The sequence below is a fragment of the Rhea americana genome, unplaced genomic scaffold (assembly GCF_003343005.1).
Source record: "Rhea americana isolate MKP2758 unplaced genomic scaffold, rheAme1 scaffold_92, whole genome shotgun sequence".
Taxonomy (NCBI): domain Eukaryota; kingdom Metazoa; phylum Chordata; class Aves; order Rheiformes; family Rheidae; genus Rhea; species Rhea americana.
Genome location: NW_028187111.1, coordinates 3,107,009 through 3,124,569, shown reverse-complemented (window position 1 = coordinate 3,124,569; position 17,561 = coordinate 3,107,009). Strand labels below are relative to the sequence as shown.

At 42.1% G+C, this 17,561-nt stretch overlaps 2 protein-coding genes across 3 annotated transcripts in view; one reads left to right on the top strand and one right to left on the bottom strand.

Annotated features, from left to right (window-relative positions):
- Positions 1–394: 394 nt before the first annotated feature.
- On the bottom strand, positions 395–16,983 carry RABL3 (RAB, member of RAS oncogene family like 3). Its single transcript, XM_085324595.1, has 8 exons — positions 16,916–16,983; positions 16,253–16,344; positions 14,782–14,911; positions 11,626–11,740; positions 10,241–10,391; positions 9,216–9,287; positions 8,207–8,245; positions 395–3,103 (listed from the first exon to the last, which is right to left on the bottom strand). Exons 1-8 carry the CDS (start codon positions 16,959–16,961, stop codon positions 3,038–3,040), a joined length of 711 nt encoding a protein of 236 aa, XP_085180721.1. The 5' UTR covers positions 16,962–16,983; the 3' UTR covers positions 395–3,037.
- Positions 16,984–17,211: 228 nt separating this feature from the next.
- The window catches only part of GTF2E1 (general transcription factor IIE subunit 1), a 55,500-nt gene continuing 55,150 nt past the window's right edge, over positions 17,212–17,561 (top strand). For both annotated transcript variants that reach the window (XM_085324674.1, XM_085324675.1), the window contains exon 1: positions 17,212–17,279. The gene's annotated coding sequence lies outside the window, so the exon portion shown is untranslated. The remainder of the gene's footprint in view (positions 17,280–17,561) is intronic.

Sequence of the window (17,561 nt, the reverse complement as noted above, 5' to 3'; positions counted from 1 at the left end):
ATTCCAAACAAGAACAGCATGGAGATATTTAAATAGAGCTAAAACTGAGAGCATGTGATGGTTATATATATGAACTACAAAACAAGGATACTGCRATTATCCTAAAGCAAAGCATATAAAAAATCAAGAAATTTCAGGATTTTAGTTAAACATAACTCAAAATGTGTTATTAACTTTAACTTGTCCCTGCTTGAACGTTACAAGAAGCAAAGCAGGTAAAAATGAACAGGAGAAAAATGTGTATTTTACATGGCAATTTGATCTGGGACTGCAAATGCTAAAACACTGTAATCATGGTCAGATGGGTCTGCAGTCATTCTTCAGCACTATTGATAGAGAACAGCACATAAATTTGGCCTTTAACTGTTAGAAATATAACCAGAMGACAGCTATATTTCAGTGCATTAAAACCAACTGTATTGAAATTGAAAGAGTTTATGGCAGGACAGAGTCAGAGGTCTTATCAGACTAAATACTGTGACAACACAAACAGCTTGGAATACCTTCGGTCCTCATTTTCTTCAAGTTAAATGATCAAGACTAAAACAATAAAAATACAGATTCTGTAATTTGATAGACAGATACATCAGGACTATGCCTCCAGGGAAGCATCCTTCACTTTGCCAATGGAAATAGTGAGACTGACCAGTGAAGTTGCTTGCCAGGCCATGCAGGAAGTCAATTCAGTAGGTGATAGAAATTCCCAATGAGTTTTCATGGCTCACAGGTGGACAAAGGCATGCAGATAGACGTAGCTGAGCCCAGAGCAGGAGCTAGAGCCTTGAATAAACTCCCCTCTCAACCTGCTAACACTGGCCTGCTGCTTGCTCATGTACTCCTCCTTAGTTGTTGTTTCCTTTATCTTCTTTCCCTCCTATCATAACAGTATCTCATTTTAATTTGTCCTAAAATCCTAACTACCATCAGTTTCCGTTCCATGGATGCCCTGGACATATACATTCTCTCTTATTCTTGGAGCATGAATTCACCTTCAAAGATTTCTCATATTACGAATCAGTTTCTTCTTTGTAAAGCCTCTCGAGCGAAATGCACAAATACAAGTTAAGTCCTGTCTAAGGCTTAGGCCACCTTCCACCATACTACACAATGTTTCTTTTTTGATTAAYTGAAGGGAGCTGCTTTGGAAGTTGCTTCCTCCAAATCAACAATTTGTGTTACCATTATGTAGAGCAGTATCTTAGTCTAAACAGGTGCTCTTGGCTTCCCTTACTCTGCAACACTTTCAAGTCTCTTAAAGAAGCCATAGCATGAAAGAGAAAATAGTTTCTCTCTCTCTCTCTCTGCAGCTCCTTGGTAACAGGAGGGAGCCCAGATCTGATTACCCTAAAATAGCATCTGACCTTGGGAAAATAAYTTCAGATTTCATTGTCAAAGGAGCGGAGAGAGACATTGGTACTGTCATCAGCTGCATAACTCAAGCACAGGTTATCTGGTATGAACAGTTTGAAACCTTATTTTCCCACATCATAAAGTAAGTGTAAACAAATATCCTATTTCATACAGCCATCTAAAAATGTACTGCACTAATGTTTGCAAATGCTGTGAGAACCTTTGGGAAATGGCCTGTAGAAAGGAAAAGCAAAGTATTCATGTTTTTATTTTTAATAAGTCTGACTAGTGCACCTAGCTTTCATTTTTGTGTCTGATTAGTGGCAATAGGCAGTTTCCCATTTAATTCCAGGCAGCTGCTAGAGAAAAGCTGCAGGCAGATGTAATCTGGAGACTGCAGAACTCAGCTCAATGTCAATTTCACACCAGCATTTACTTTCCTCTACTCCCATTTATTATTAAACTGTATTTATATCTAACTCTAGCTCTTAGTCAACCTCTGCCTGCCAGAGGCTTTAACCATTAGAGGTAACTACGAGGAAGGAAAGGGAAGGAAGAGGAAAGAAGAAACTGCCATGAACCCAGCTTTTACCACTCCTTATAGTTCTGGAGAGGTAAGAAATTATATAGAGCCTGAGATATTTAGAAAACTAACAGCTGGCACAGCAAATCAGAGCAGCAGGCCTCTTTGTCAAGTCTGCTACATCTTTAGCACTAGATGTGTGAGGGAAACTGCCCTATCACAGTTACTTCTTTCTGAGCATCCTTACTTGGTTCCTACTCTTTACGGGGCTTTATATCCCTTTTAAATTTCTATCCATCCTAATTCAACAACGGCTGTTCTTGTATTTCATGTTTTCTGAACCCACTAAGCTCTCAGTTTTAGTAAGATCATTTCACATTGAGTTCCACATAAGTATTCTATAAAAATATACTTTTTCCATCAACTTTCAATGCATTGCCTTTTAACTTGATATAATAACAGGGAATTTCAATTATGAAAAGATAAAYGGGAGTACCTGACTTTTTCTGTCCTCTCCAAAGTAAACAATTTTAATTAAAGCAGCAGAATGAATGCCATTTGTTTTCCACCCATGATTTTTTGTGCTTCAAATTTTTTTTAATCTCCTGCCTATTTCTCTTTTATCACTTCTGAGTAGAGCTGAACAGTGTGTTCCAGGTGAGATAACACCATTTATTTAATAATGGCATTCTGTATTTTCCAGATCATTCCTTATCCATCCTTACATTTTGCTTGTTTTTCCTTCACTTTACTGTATATGAGAAGCCCACTCAGTATCATCTTTCAGCTGGAGGTAAGATTAATGTAATTCATTGCAAAGATTGTTCATAAATCTTCCAAAATGGAGAAAAAGACATCAAATATACATGCTATGCATGACAACATTTCCCACAGCAGTGTGGGAGGCACTGAATTTATTGCACACATCCCTCTAAAGTTCCCATATATCCAGAAGGCCTGCAAGCCTAAGAATGAGTTTAGATCTCTAATTAGATTTTGGAAATTCTTCCTCAAGTCTTTTCCAGCAAAAGTAGCTTCAGCAGTTTACCTGGCCAAAGCATGGTTTCATTTTATTCTGCCTGACACAAGCATTATCGTCTTTAAACATCCAATGGGAATGTTGTTAGAAACTCAGGAAATCCATCTTCAACTTATTCTCACTGTTCAGTCATAATGAAGGCTCTTCACTGCTCCTCCTCCAAACCTCTTCCTTTCTGTGAAGCCAGGAATCTAGAGATGGAAAAGATGTCACGTCAGAATTGGTATGAGCTCCCTCTAGCCCTCGTTAATATGCCTGTTGCCAAGCCAACTGAAATAACGCCTTCCTCTTCCATGCAGGCTCCTGAATCAGGACTGAAATGCTTCAGCCTACTCCTAGAGGAGCACCATCTATTAAACAAGATATAAAATTGGAGCCTGGATCATTTGTGCTCCAGAGCTCCCTAAAGCTTCTTGAAAGGGTTGCAATGAAAGTCTTAATTTCTTGGTCAAATACTGCCCAAAGTCCCTGTTTCTCCCAGTTGCAACTGCATATAAGAATCTTTCCTCCACTTACTTTTAAAACTATAAAACAGTGTTACTATGCTGTAATAATCAGCTGTTGAGACTTAATCCCTCGTACCCTGAGAGAGCAGCACTTCACTCGTTGTTGAAAGGACAGTTGGTGAAAAGCTTTAAGAAAACCATCAGGGAAAAGGGATGCAGGGAAAAGGCTGCAAACAATGCAAAGGATTATCACTTCTGATTTTGCAGCCTATGTGCAGACACAGCTTACCTCRTGACAATCAGTGCTTACAAAGAAAATCTACTCCAAACCATCACAAGCTTCTCTGGCTTGATGGTATTTCAAACAGATGCACAATGCAGTGCACTCAGGAATCTCATAAAAGAAAGAGATCTAATGATCTCTAATACTGTATTAAAGGACTGTCCTACTGGAAGCAGTATGAAACGATGAGATTACAGTCTAGAAATAACTCTAGAACTAATTACAAACAAGCAGAAATAAGACTCAGTAAATACATCCCAAAAGCAATGCCATGTTCTCATAACAAATAGAGTATATTAAGAAGGAAAGTGTCATACAAGCATTACAGATGAAACAATTGCCCAAAGCCAAGAGAATGTGGGCATATATGTATAGCATGGAAAGAGAATGTAATTTACAATGCAAACTAGATTGCTCAGGTTACACACTTGCCTGGCAAATCAGAAAAGCTAAAGAGCTTACCCAAAATTAAAGTGCACTGAAGAAACACAGTTTCTGTATTAAAGATCAAATTAAAAAAATAAAATTAAAATTAAAGAGAATGGGGCCAGACTCTCTTCAGTGGTGCCCAAAGATAGGATGAGAAGCAATGGGCATAAACTGAAACACAGGAAGCTCCATCTGAACCTAAGGAAAAACTTTTTTACTGTGAGGGTGACTGAGCATTGGATCAGGTTGCCCAGAAACATTGTGGAGTCTCCCATCTTTGGAAATACTGAAAAGTCATCTGGACAGGTCCTAGGCAACCTGCTCTAGGTTATCCTGCTTGAACAGGAGCAGTTAGAGTAGGTGATTTCTAAAGGTCCCTTCCAACCTCAACTGTTCTGTGATTCTGTAATTTAAATTTTGTAAATGCTTTCAGGTCCAAGACTTGTACTTAAACAGATATTCAACATATTCATCAAAGAGTTATTTTGTTCAACTCTAAAAAGCAATCACCCCTAGGGGAAAGCTGGGCAATTTCGCACAACAGTTTGTCTAATCAAAATTGCTTTGGGAATTCAGAAAAGAAAAATGTAATCATTATAACTCAAAAATAGCAGGATACTATAGCAAAAAAAACTTATCTCCTTTAGCACTTTTACTATTAAAGTCACTAATTAAAAGAAACTTATTTCTTCATCTTAGCTCTGACTGATACCATAGCTGCAAGCAATTTAGAACTTATAATTTTCTTCATCCTGAATAATTTTATAATAAAAATGACACAAAACATGAATGATGGAGGAGACCTGTTGCACAACAGTCAAACACATTTATACAATTTACATTAAATAGATAGTTTCAAATCATATCATTATGAGGTTATACTGAAATTTTTAATTCCCATTTGGATTTTGTCTCTTTAAATGTGACTGCCTACTATTTAAGATCCATTTTAAGCTTTTGAGCTATTGATAGTGAAGTAGATCAAAGAAGTCATCAGCAGGCCATCTTTTGCACGTGGCCATAAAGCATATAATCTCTGGTTATTCACTAAAACTGATCAAATAAGATAAATCTTAGATCTTATGAATCCAATGGGTTAAGGCCCTAGAACGAAGAGGAGTCCAAGACAGCTGGCTAGTATTCAAGCATCTCTTCCTCCAAGCTCAAGAGCGGTGCATCCCAAGGAGAAAGAAGTCCAGCAAAGGGGACAGGAAACCTGCATGGATGAGCAAGGAGCTACTGGCAAAACTCAGACAGAAGAAGAAAGTACATAGAACGTGGAACAAGGGACAGGCCACTTCAGAAGAATATGAGAAGGTGGTCAGAGTAYGCAGGGATGTGATGGGGAAGGCTAAGGCCCATTCGGAATTAAGTCTGGCCAGGGATGCCAAGGACAACAAGAAGGGATTCTTCAAATACATCAGTAGCAAAAGGAAGACTAGGGAAAACATGCACTCACTGCTGAATGGGGCAGGGGCCCTGGTGACAAAGGACACAGAAAAGGCAGCTACTGAATGCCGCCTTTGCTGCAGTCTTCACTGCTAAGGACAACCCTCAGGAATCCCAGGGCCTGCAGACGAGAGAGAAAGTCTGGAGAAAGGAAGACTTTTCTTTGGTCGAAGAGGACTGGGTTGGAGACCTTTTAGGCAAACTTGACATCCACAAATCCATGGGCCTTGTTTGGATCCACCCACGAGTACTGAGGGAGCTGGTGGATGTTGACAGGCTGCTCTCCATCATCTTTGAAAGGTCACGGAGAACTGGAGAGGTGCCTGACGACTGGAAGAAAGCCAATGTCACTCCAGTCTTCAGAAAGGGCAAGAAGGAGGATCCAGGAAACTACAGGCTGGTCAGCCTCACCTCCATCCCTGGAAAGGTGATGGAACAGCTCCTTCTGGATGTCATCTCCAAGCACAGGGAGGAAAAGAAAGTGGTCAGGAGTAGCCAGCATGGATTCACCAAGGGGAAATCCTGCTTAACCAATCTGGTAGCCTTCTACGATGGCATGACTGGCTGGGTAGATGACGGGAAAGCAGTGGATGTTGAGTATCTTGACCTCAGCAAGGCTTTCAACACCRTCTCCCATAACATCCTCTTAGAGAAGCTCTGGAAGTGCAGCTAAATGAGCATAGAGGGCAGTGGACTGAAAACTGGCTGAACAGCAGAGCTCAGAGGGTTGTGCTCAGGGGCACAGAGTCTAGTTGGAGGCCTGTAGCTAGTGGAGTTCCCTGGGGCCCAGTACTGGGGCCAGTCCTGCTCAACTTTTTCATCAATGACGTGCATGAAGGGACTGAGTGCCTCCTCAGCAAGTTTGCTGACAACACCAGAATGGGAGGAGTGGCTGATACACCAGAGGGTTGTGCTGCCATTCAGAGAGACCAGGATAGGCTGGAGAGTTGGGCAGTTTTGGTTGGTAGTTGGGCAGAGTTGGTTAACTGCCCTTCAACAAGGGCAAGTGCAGGATCCAGCACTTAAGGAAGGAATAACCCTATGCATCAGCACAGGCTGGGGGCTATCAGCTGGAAAGCAGCTCTGTGGAGAAGAACCTGGGAGCCCTAGTGGACAACAAGTTGACTATGAGCCAGCAACGTGCTCTTGTGGCCAGCAAGGTCAATGGTATCCTGGGGTGCATTAGGAAGAGTGTTGCCAACAGGTCAAGGGAGGTGATCCTGCCCCTCTACTCAGCCCTGGGGAGGCCACATCTCAACTACTGTATCTAGTTCTGGGCTTCCCCAGTACAAGAGAGACATGGAGCTACTAGAGAGAGTCCAGTGCAGGGCTACGAAGATGATCAGAGGGCTGAAGCATCTGCCCTATGAGGAACAGCTGCGAGAGCTGGGCCTGTTTAGCCTGGGGAAGAGAAGACTGAGGGGGGATCTTATCAATGTCTATAAATACCATAAAGAGGGGTGTCAAGAGGATGGGGTAGAACTCTTTTCAGTGGTGCCATGTGACAGGACAAGAGGCAATGGGCACAAACTGAAACACAATAAGTCCTGTCTGAACATGAGGAAGAACTTCTTTACAGTGAAGGTGACAGAGCACTGGAACATGTTTGCCCAGAGAGCTTGTGCAGTCTCCTTCTCTAGAGATATAAAAAACCYGTCTGGATGTGATCCTGTCTCATGCTGTAGGTGACCCTGCTTGAGCAAGGGGGTTGGACTAGATGATCTCCACAGGCCCTTTCCAACCTCAACCACTCTGTGAAACAAAAATCTTACATCATAAATCAAAGGCAGCCAGCACACCAGCAGACTTCTGCATTAACGTATTATCTCCATGAAAGTGAGACCTCCTTCTATTAGAATGTGGAGGTGGGATGGGGGAGAAAAAGGCATCTTTCAGAGTTGAAATGGGAAAAAGCAAATTTGTTTTTAAAAGGCAGAAGAAAATCCTAATGAAAAATAAGCATTATGTAATCCCCAATTCACTTTTTTTTTCCACTCTCCCTAAGGCACTTTTAGCACAGCTATATTTAGTTTGATTGTATTTCAGTGATGTTATTCACTGTAATTTGCAAGCACCTTGCARTTATGATGAGCAGAACCTCACTATCCTCTGCAGGGTAGACTGCAGACGCAAAAATGAGGGGCAAAGAAAAYTGAAGTGACCTGTCCAAAACAAGAGTCATTTTGCTAGTTTTTCAGCAACTTTACTGAAACCAGGTAATTCAACCATTCAGGAATGAATTACTGCTAGTATCATACTGTTATTCTTCCGGTGGCTCCATTTGTTCTACAGAAACTACCGGCAGAAAACATAAAATGCTATGTCCAGCTGTGAAAACAACCTTTTGATTGACCTTCAAGACAGCATCACTGGCCTAAATCTGCAACTGATCAGACTGAAGCTAAGAGATTAGAGAGAGATACTATTTTCCCCTTTCGTGTCAGTCTTGCAACTTCTACAATATATGCATTTTTTAATTATTTCACAGTCAATCACAATTTCACTGACAAAAATCAGCCATTTTTCTGTCCATGTAAGGTAGCTGTGCTCCCACAGATTTAAAAAGTCATCAACCAGCATGAATAAGCATTTAAGTCACACAAAGCCCATATTTTAAACAATACTCTATCCACAGATAGCATTCTACTAGGAGAAACAAAATAAAGATGGAAGAAAATGTAACAAACCTGATTGCCGTCTCTTAAAAAGTATCTCTTCTCTATGACCTGGGAAAAACAATCAGAGAATGATCTTAGCAGGCACAACACATTTATAACCTCGGGCTTCAGCCAACACTTCACATATGAGCACTGAAACTCATGGTCAAACGGTGGGAAGAGGGATCTGAATCCCAGTTTCCTGCTCAAGGCCTATTACTCTAAGTGCTAGGCTATTATATGTTAAAGGAGTTGACACCTCCAACATTCTTAGTAATGCTGAGTGTTATCCTCAGTTTCTACATACTTAATGTAATTAGCCCCCGTTAGTAATGCAGGCAATGTTTGGAGTATCTCCTTACTGCATCAGAGTTAATGTTATTTCCACCTCTCTGTGCAGGCAGGGTGGTTCTGAGCACCAGCAAAGGCTCATACTTAGGGAATTCTGCAGGTGCCATAACAATTTCACTGGTTCTAAGCATCCCTGGGCATTAAGTAGTACTTCAGGCAGCCTGACTTGCTCTCCAAGAATAACCTACACACTCTGTGCTGAATGATACCTGCGGTAGCAACACCGTCAGTCTAAGAATGTGCATCACTGYACAATCTGTTCTCTCCTGCAAAGGAAATTCATGAGAGATTTCCTCTTTTCTGAAGTACGACTGGTTACAGGAATGTGATCTGCTTCACTATGATCACTCTGTCCAGGGGATACAAAGCGGCTTAAACCARAACATTCCTTCTGTCATTTTCACAGCAGGCCTTGATATGCTCTCTTGTGTGGAAGGGAGAGCAGCACATTTTGTTTGATTCCTGAGCCTTGCTTTAACCAGGAACAACAGTGCTAACAGCAGCTTTATAATACGGACCAAGAATCAGATTTCCAAATGCAGAGTAATCTTYGGCCTCCCCATACCTTCCTAGAACCAGCTCAAAAAGTGGAAAGTGAAAGGAGTAAGTAACTCTTTTTCCATGCTCAAAGCACAGACAGGATTCAATACATAGAACAGTAAAACATAACTTCCATGACTTGACTTACCTTATCAAAAAACTTGCTTAGCTTGACAGCATTGGATGAGCCCGCAGCTAGGTAACGAGGACTGGTGCAATCCTAGAACATAAAAAAGACAACAACACACTAAGCACAAAAAAAAAATCAATAAAAGGAAGCCATACATGAAGAAACCGAATACTTTTCCGTGAAATATGCACACGCAATCAACTAAGACAAATACAACGTATCTGCTCTGATCACAGCTTCAAATTCGTTTGAGAGAAAAACAGTGATTTGTAAATAAAGAGGACCAAACTGGTTGGGAAGGGATAACAAACTGTTAAGTGTTTTAAATTTAGATAAAGTGGCAGGTTTCCTTTGCCACAGAATTTTGAAGGTAGGAGGTTTAAACACAAAATCTAATCCAAGTTCTTCAAGACAAACAGCAACCAAATGGTTTTAGAGGTACAGCATCAGAAAAAGACACAGATACAACTCTAATCAGATGCTAAGCAAGGTATCTGATCCGCAACTTTCCTTTACACTATCCTGTATCTCCAGCCTGGCCTGGAGGTTAGGCTCCTTGCACTGCAGCAAAGATCAGTTTCCCTGCTGTGAAGCAACCTGAAAATCCAAGTCTCCATATTTACCTTTGGCCACCAGCAGCTATTCAGTCAGCTAATGATTTTTACAGGCTGTATACAAGTTTGTGTGTGCATGTAAGCATTCACAAGCATACATACACACATAAACATGTACCAAAATAAATAACATGGGGTTTTGATGTTTCATTCAAACATAGTCTGTGTCAGGACTAAGAACAGGAAAGAGAAAACTTAACTCCTCAGTTCTAAACTCAGACCAGTTTATCTATCCCCTACATACCTCTATAACGAAACAAAGATGATTGCTTCATCAAGCAAAGGGGACTGCCAATCAAAATCTGCTTAACTCCAGCATTACTGGGAAATTGTGCAGAAGCTCGATTTTTCTAACAAGGTCTTTGCTTACTGAAAATCAGAATCACTGCTACATAAAAGAAAAATAACATTGGTGGCGAAGATACCAACCAAATTTATCTCTTCAGCATTGAAATCCTCAGCCAAGAAAGCTGTTCTGGTCAAAACTTCATTCCGCTTAGTTTCTGGGATCTGATCAAGTTTAGTTCCTATGACCAGTAGTGGAATCTGGTTATCAGCAAACTGTTCACGGTCATAATCACTGTTGAAGAAAGCAGACACAATCATGGATGGACTGATGGCTGTAAGTGTGCAGACAGTACGTATCAGCAAACTGGCATTTCTTAGTATCAAGAGCGCCTACAAATATTTTTAAGGAGTGACAAGGAAATAAATTGCCACTGTGAAACACTATCTGTTTCCACATCATATCAAAGATGGTTGCAATAATATTTTTGAGGTGTCAAGTTACTAATTCTTCCACATTCCAGTAGAGATAGCCACTGTAAGCTGAATTCCAACAAGCCTTGATTCAGATATTAGTGAAGATACATATTTTACTAAAATATTATTTATCTTATAGAAGGGTAATTGAAAATACAAATGCCAATCATTCCCCTCAACTAGGATAATAACTTGTCTTTCATTATTACCTAAAGCAAAATTAACAGGAAGTAATTAACACCAAGAACTTAGTCCAAGTCCAGCAATTGTGACAGACTAGGCATCTGTCCCTGATAGAAGTGAAGCTTTCAAAAGTTAAAACAGTTATGAATAGTCTTTAGGTGGAGAAAACTGAAGAAACTTCCATCTCATGTAACGCAAATCCCTCTTCCTTTTCATGTTTCTTAAAAACCGCTATATCAGCACAGACAGATAAACAACTGTGCTTTTTTCCCTTCAGAAAGTTACCCCTTTTTACTGCCCATGTGTGTGATATATCAATGATCTGAAAACTTCCTTATTGTATGAATAACAGCAGCATGAAAATACAGCAGGAAATACTTGGCAAGATGGTGGGAAGCTAATTATGACCATGATCTTTAAACAGATTTTTAAGCCAGGCTCCTGGCTCAAATTTAAACAAGCTTCCTTGCTCCTGGTGCTGTGAGGGGAAGTCTGTTAGAACACAGGCATGTTGCGTGACATTTCCTGAAAATGGCTCTGCATATCTCAGAAAAAGATACACAAGTCTTTGGATATCAGGAAACTGACCCACTCTCACACAGGCCTCAGACAAATAAAGGACACAGAAAAGAGTTTTTCGCTTAAACCACATTTGACCATAGCCAAATAATTACAGAATCTAGAGGCAGAATGACCTGCTCAGCAATGTGGGAAAAAAAAATTTCTTTCATATCCCGTTTTTTCTTTCCTTCTTAGAGTCAAGCCTTGTCTAATTTYCTGTGGATTTCAAGCATCTTAGGGATGAATGAATACTTCCAAAATAGCCTGGAATCATTAAGTCTTATGGTACATGTATGTTTTTCACTCACCCATTTGTCACTAGAACTCCTGTTGGAGCAACATCTCTGTTGAGTGCTTCCAAAGACCAGCGATATAGATTCTGGGATGACTTCTTGTTGGTTAGATCATGCACTAAAATTATCCCTGAAGTAAAAAAGTAAGCAGCAAGATGCTATTTCATGATACACAGTTTTTCCTTTTCCTATCAAAACAGCACCTGCAGATTCCCAGACGTCTAGGAACCAACGTTGGGAAATATAACTGGCTGAACTACAGTGAATGAGTTAAGGTGAAAATATCATAATGCAACAGTTTTTTAAAGCTCCTTATCAGGAATTGCATAAGAGCTAAGAGGAAAAACTCAAGAAAGGAGGAAAAAAACACCCATCTTAAATTTTAATCTGCAACAGGCTGGCAGGCAGTCCCTGATTCTATTCTAACCTTCTAATAATCTAATCCTAACGATACTGAAACTCTGTATTAGCACAGGAAATAATACAGCCTTTCACTGTTCTACCTACATGGTAAACACATAACTCTTCTCTTTTCACACTATCTAAGAAACAGAAAGGCTGGGTTTTTTTGTTTTGAAGGATTTACAGAGCCCCATTACCTTCCTGCATTTTCAAGAACTGATGCTATGTACTTGCAGAGATACCAAAAAGGGAAATACCCTCTGATGAACTTTCACAGTCCACCAAATGGCTGGTAGGAACTAATAAGATTCCATGTATTTAAGATTAAGCTTCCAGCATTTTTCATTACCATGAGCCTTCAAAATGTAAATCCTGAGATAGGAAAATTGCCAGCCAAACTTTCTAGCTGTGCTGTTAACAGACACCCACTTCTGATAACCAGAGTTCCTAACTCGATTATCAACTCCTGCTAGCAAGTATCTTCTATTTATTCACACCTTCTGCCACCTGCGGAAGGCTCTCACTTCCTCCAGACTTTAAACCATCACTTATTTAAGGATAAGACAGCATTATACCCCTTATCATTATCAGGATTTGTTCTCAACATGCATTTCACAGCCCACAGGTGTAGAAAATTTATTTCATATAAACTTTCACCTTAGCTCCCAAAGATGCCACCCACTGTATGCAGTAAGAGCAAACCACAAACACATTCTCCACTGCTCCACATTACTCTGCACAGAGACTCCTATGAGAGCTCTACCAGAAAATGAGCATCTTCCCAACATGTCACAACCGTATCACTCTTTRAAAGCATTTATCTCAGTACTAGCAGAAAAAGAGCAACTTGACTGTGTGTCCAAGCCCAGTACAGAGAGAAAAAACCTGATACAAGAAAACTTGGCTTATGACAACAGATTCACAGGTACTGCTGCATAACTTGAGACACATTCTCCACTTCCACACATCCTCAGCCTAAATAACAGCCTCTCTCCCCTACTTACAGTTTCAGTTGGTCAGTCTCCTTACCTGCTTCACTGAAAAGCTTCACAAGTAGTTGGAACAATAGAAAGGACTGTGTCAACATCAAGAAAGAGCAAGCACGACCGTGTACTATTGAAAGAAATGTTCTTGCTATATAAATGTCTGCAAACCACCATCTTACTGTGGTTTCTGCCTATTCACTGCCCCAGACTATTGCCATCTACAAAATAGATGCAGACATATCAAAGCTGATGATCTGTGGTCATATCAAGAGTGAAAGATAGCTAACCTCCTCAGCAACCAAGTCTCCCTGACAGTCTGCACAGATGCTGCTGTAACCAAACATTAACTGCCTTTTGATCTCAAACTTTTCAGATCACTGCAAGCCCAGAAAGGACAAGCAATCAGGCCAAAGCAATGCACTCCTTTTCTTGCATCAGGTCAGAGAGAGGCAATTTGTGAGACAAGCTCTACTGAAGAAATTCATCTCATGAAAGAAACTAGAGGCTACCAGAGACTACAATTTTCATATGTGAACTGACTAGTATCTTTTGTGCAATGCTAATAAAATAACCCAATTTTCAAATTTTCATCTATTTTCAGTCAGAAACAAAAGTTCAAAACTTCATCTCCTAATGTATTGTTTAGGATATTTCTGAGTCTGAGCAACACAAACTGGAATATCATGGATTTGGTGTCAAAAAGAAACCAACTTTTTATATCTGGCAAAGCAACTTGCTTTGAGGCCTCTGTCTTGAGGGCACAGTTCAACTTTAACCTTATTTAGAGGGGTCTTGCTAAACAACATAAGCAAGAGACACCTACTCACAATTATTCTGGGAAAAAGAAAAAAATAGTTAAATAATTAGAGTACAAATGTTTTGTATGGCTTAACACATTACTGAAAGGCCCTCAAATGATGATGAACATGAAATGAGAATCAAAATAGAACATCTGGGACTAAATTTTCTGAAGCAGTGATTAATCTGGCATTCTCTTATTTTCAGTGAACTATCCTTGCATGTCTAACAGACAGTATCTAATAGTACCCAGACAGTATCTAATGAGATACTGCATTATAAATACTATACTCATAATCTCTTATATGCTACTTTAGTGTTACAGATGAACTACTAGACCTACAGATCAATATTTCAAAAGAAGGGATACCATCCCTTCAAAGGCATAACATCTATCTTTCTAGTAACAGCAAGTTGCAAGATTCAGCTATTAAAAATCACTTGCCAAATTAAGTGAACAGAGGCCAAGATAGTTATTAGATTATTGCGATTTTACGGGAGACCTGTTCAAACTTGCCAGGGTGGGATATAACCATCAAAGTTCATTTAAGAGCTTTATGGGCAGCAAACTTTTCCCTGGTTTGGGTTTTGGAACAGAACAGACAAAAAAATATAAATTGAGTCTCTATATCAGACCTAGAAAAGTGAAACCAGCACTCATGTCTACAAGTATAGCCAGAAGGGACACCACTGCAACTTTGAAGACTCCCTGTTGTGCCAGTTGCACAACACCAGGATAGCAACACGAAGTAAAATGCTGGATGAAGCTCATTTGCATAGGCTTGCCTGAAATAGTTTTCCAGTTCAAAACTGAGTCCATAAAATTTTGTTCAAGAACGGTATCAGTCCTTCCTGGATAAATGTACTGGGAATCGGTACAGAGAACAACATAGCACTCAACTAGACTGAAGGAATCCTGCCCCAAACCCAAGAGACAGCTGGTAGCAGAAAGTAATAAAAACAGATTCACTCCATGTAAACTTACCATTCAGCAAATTATAAAATACTGCTCGTGTGCTTTTCACACTAGTGGCACTACCCACTGAACCTCCAACATCCCACAGCTCAATATAGTAGGTCTTCTCTTCTGGAGTCCCTTCTTTGTAGTCATGAATCTGATGGAAAATTCATACCATACATAATTACAGCATCACCTTGCAGGAGTTAATCTACACAACACTTAAACATTCAGCTGAAAGGACTATTGTATTTGCATAGAACTTTGTAAATTCTAACATTGACATCATTCCAAATTTCTCAAGTAGAAGAGGAATGACTGGACTGAGCCAGGCAGTAACCACTGCAGCTCCTACAAGAGATGAAGCTTGGTGAATCAGCAGGGACTATTCTTTCCTCCTAAACATCAACAAACCTAAGGAGTCGTGGAGCGTCTGGAAATAGTGGGCTGCTAAAGCAGATGAAAAGATGAGGCTGTGATTTCTTGCATTTGTTAAAACTAAAAGACAATACTGCATAATTGAGAGTATTAGCATAGGTGACTACACCAGATTCAGAATGATGATATCTTTTTACTCTCCAAATTCTCGATATCTCAAGTAAATGAATCAAACAGCAATCTTCCTCCCAGGACTTGCTGTGTAGTTTTGCTCCACAGTCAARTACGATTTCAATGTTTCTTTCCCAAAATTTTAGATATATAATTTGGCATTCTTTGAGATAAAACTCAGAGATAACAGGACAGGATCATTCATAACCTATGGTGAAACATTTTAGGAAGAATGTAGCATCCAACAATGAAGGCAGGAAGCATTTATCACTATCCTATACAGGACTGCAGGTAGGCCAAAAACTACCAGGTGAGTAAGGTCACATTCCTCCAATACTAGGCTCTGCAATGAGTAGACCGCAACAGAAGCAATTCTATGGCCATGCTCAGTACTCTCAAATTATTAAGAGCCAGCAAAAGCTGTTCTGCAATATGTTTGGCTGACAATTTAATTGTGTGCTGACTGTTTCTCAGGGAAGTTTAGTTTAAGTTCTCCATCCTCTGATTTACATGGGCCATTCATAAACTTACAGCACTTTAGTAGTCTCTGCATAAGGAAGCTCTACGAACAACAGGCATCTTGGCTTCTTCAGATAGCAATCTTGTAAAGTCACAATTTGCTCACAAAGGTGCTCTGCACATATCTGACACTTTTGCTCTAACAGATTAAAGTTTTCAGCAAACTGAAACACTGAAAGACATCTCTTTCTGGGGGGCAAAATAATGAAAAGAAAAAATTAACTAAAGATTGGAATCAAAATCCAAAAAGTAAAATTTTTGTTATTAAATGCTTAAGCTTAGTTTGCATCCCCTAGAAGAACTGAAATCTCAATCAGCCCAACCGAGATTTGAGCTTGGAACAAAAAAGCACTGCCCGCAACACTGGAAACAAGCTCGTTCTCTTCTTTTGCATTTTAAGTTTTGTGTACAAAGTCAGAATATCACCTACTCGAACATCCACTGAGCAGCCCACTGTCCAAGATGGGTTCCCCAACACCTGGTTTTGGCATAAGAGGTGAACTAGCGAAGACTTTCCAACACCTGCAAACGCACGTAGAGGACAACACCCGATCAGTGGACGCGCCTGGGATAAAAGCAGGTCAAATGCTGCGAAATGACTGACAGACGCACTCAGTGAACGACCGCGTTTGTGTAACGGCTGCCTAGCGCACTGCGGCCCCCCCCTCCCTCGAACGCAYGTCCGAGGCCGCCGCGCCAGGCGGCCATTAACGGCCACCGGTCAGTGCCCAACGGCCGCGGCACAGAGCCGGGAGGGAGGCGGAGGAGCAAAGCGCCGAAGCTCAGCGAGGCCGCCGCCACTGCTCGTCACGGCCGCGCGGGCCGCGGCGGGTGGAGCCGGGCGGGTCTCTCGTCGGGGCGGGCGGCGGCGATGGGCTGAAGGCAGCGCGAGACAGCAGCCGCCCCTCGCGCGCGCACGCGCCGCCCGTCACCGTGGTGGTGGGGCGTGTGTTGGGGGGGGGGGGGGGAGGGCCCCTCCCCCCCGCTAGTTAGCTGGGGGGGGGGCGGGAACCGTTTCTCCCCCCCTCCCCCGCCCTCGCTGTGCGCGCGCGTATTGCTCGGGGGGAGGAGGAGAAGAGGGAGGGACACTCACCGGAGTCGCCTAGCACCAACACCTTGACCCTGTCCAAAGCAGCCATCTTACTCTACCTAGCAACAACCCCTGAGTGTACCGCCCTCTCCCGGCACCACCAATCATAACTCACACTCCCTTCGGTTTCCTCAGTCCATTGGCTGCCTGAGCCGCAAGGACGGCCTGGAGCTCTGTGATTGGCCCTTTCACCTGTCGCTCATCCCTCTCTAGGCGGGATTAGTACCGGTCTCTTCGACGAGTGCGTGTGAGTTGTCGTATTGCGCGTGCGCTCTGTGACGCCACAGGCTTGCGCGCGATTGTGACGCGCCCTCGTGGAGCCGCCGGAAGCGTTGCGCGGAGAAGGGAGAGCTCGGAGCGGCGGCAGGTCAGTGCCGGCCCCGGCCCCGGGGCGCCGACTTGGGCGGCTGCGGGCAGCGGCGAGGGCGAGCCCGCCTCGCCCCTTCCTCCCGCTGTGGGGCCCAGCGGCAGGGTGCGGTGAGGGGGGCGCTCGTGGCCCCCCCCCTCCACCCTCCAGAGCCCTCCCCTCCGCCCCTCCCGCGCCTGTTTTGGGTGCTGTTGCTGGACCAGGCCGCGCCGGAGCCGCCCACCGGGGTCCGTGCTACTCCCTAGCGCCTGTTCTGGGCCCCTGCTTTGCCTTCGGCCTTGA

Bases quoted from the DNA above. Each gene is read 5' to 3' on its own strand.
- RABL3 (XM_085324595.1), bottom strand. From the start codon at position 16,961: ATGGCTGCTTTGGACAGGGTCAAGGTGTTGGTGCTAGGCGACTCCG. The intron at 10,392-11,625 runs GTGAGTGAAAAA...TTTCTTCAACAG, and splicing joins GGAGTTCTAGTGACAAATGG to TGATTATGACCGTGAACAGT. The intron at 3,104-8,206 runs GTTTGTTACATT...TTCCATCTCTAG, and splicing joins TTTTAAGAGACGGCAATCAG to ATTCCTGGCTTCACAGAAAG.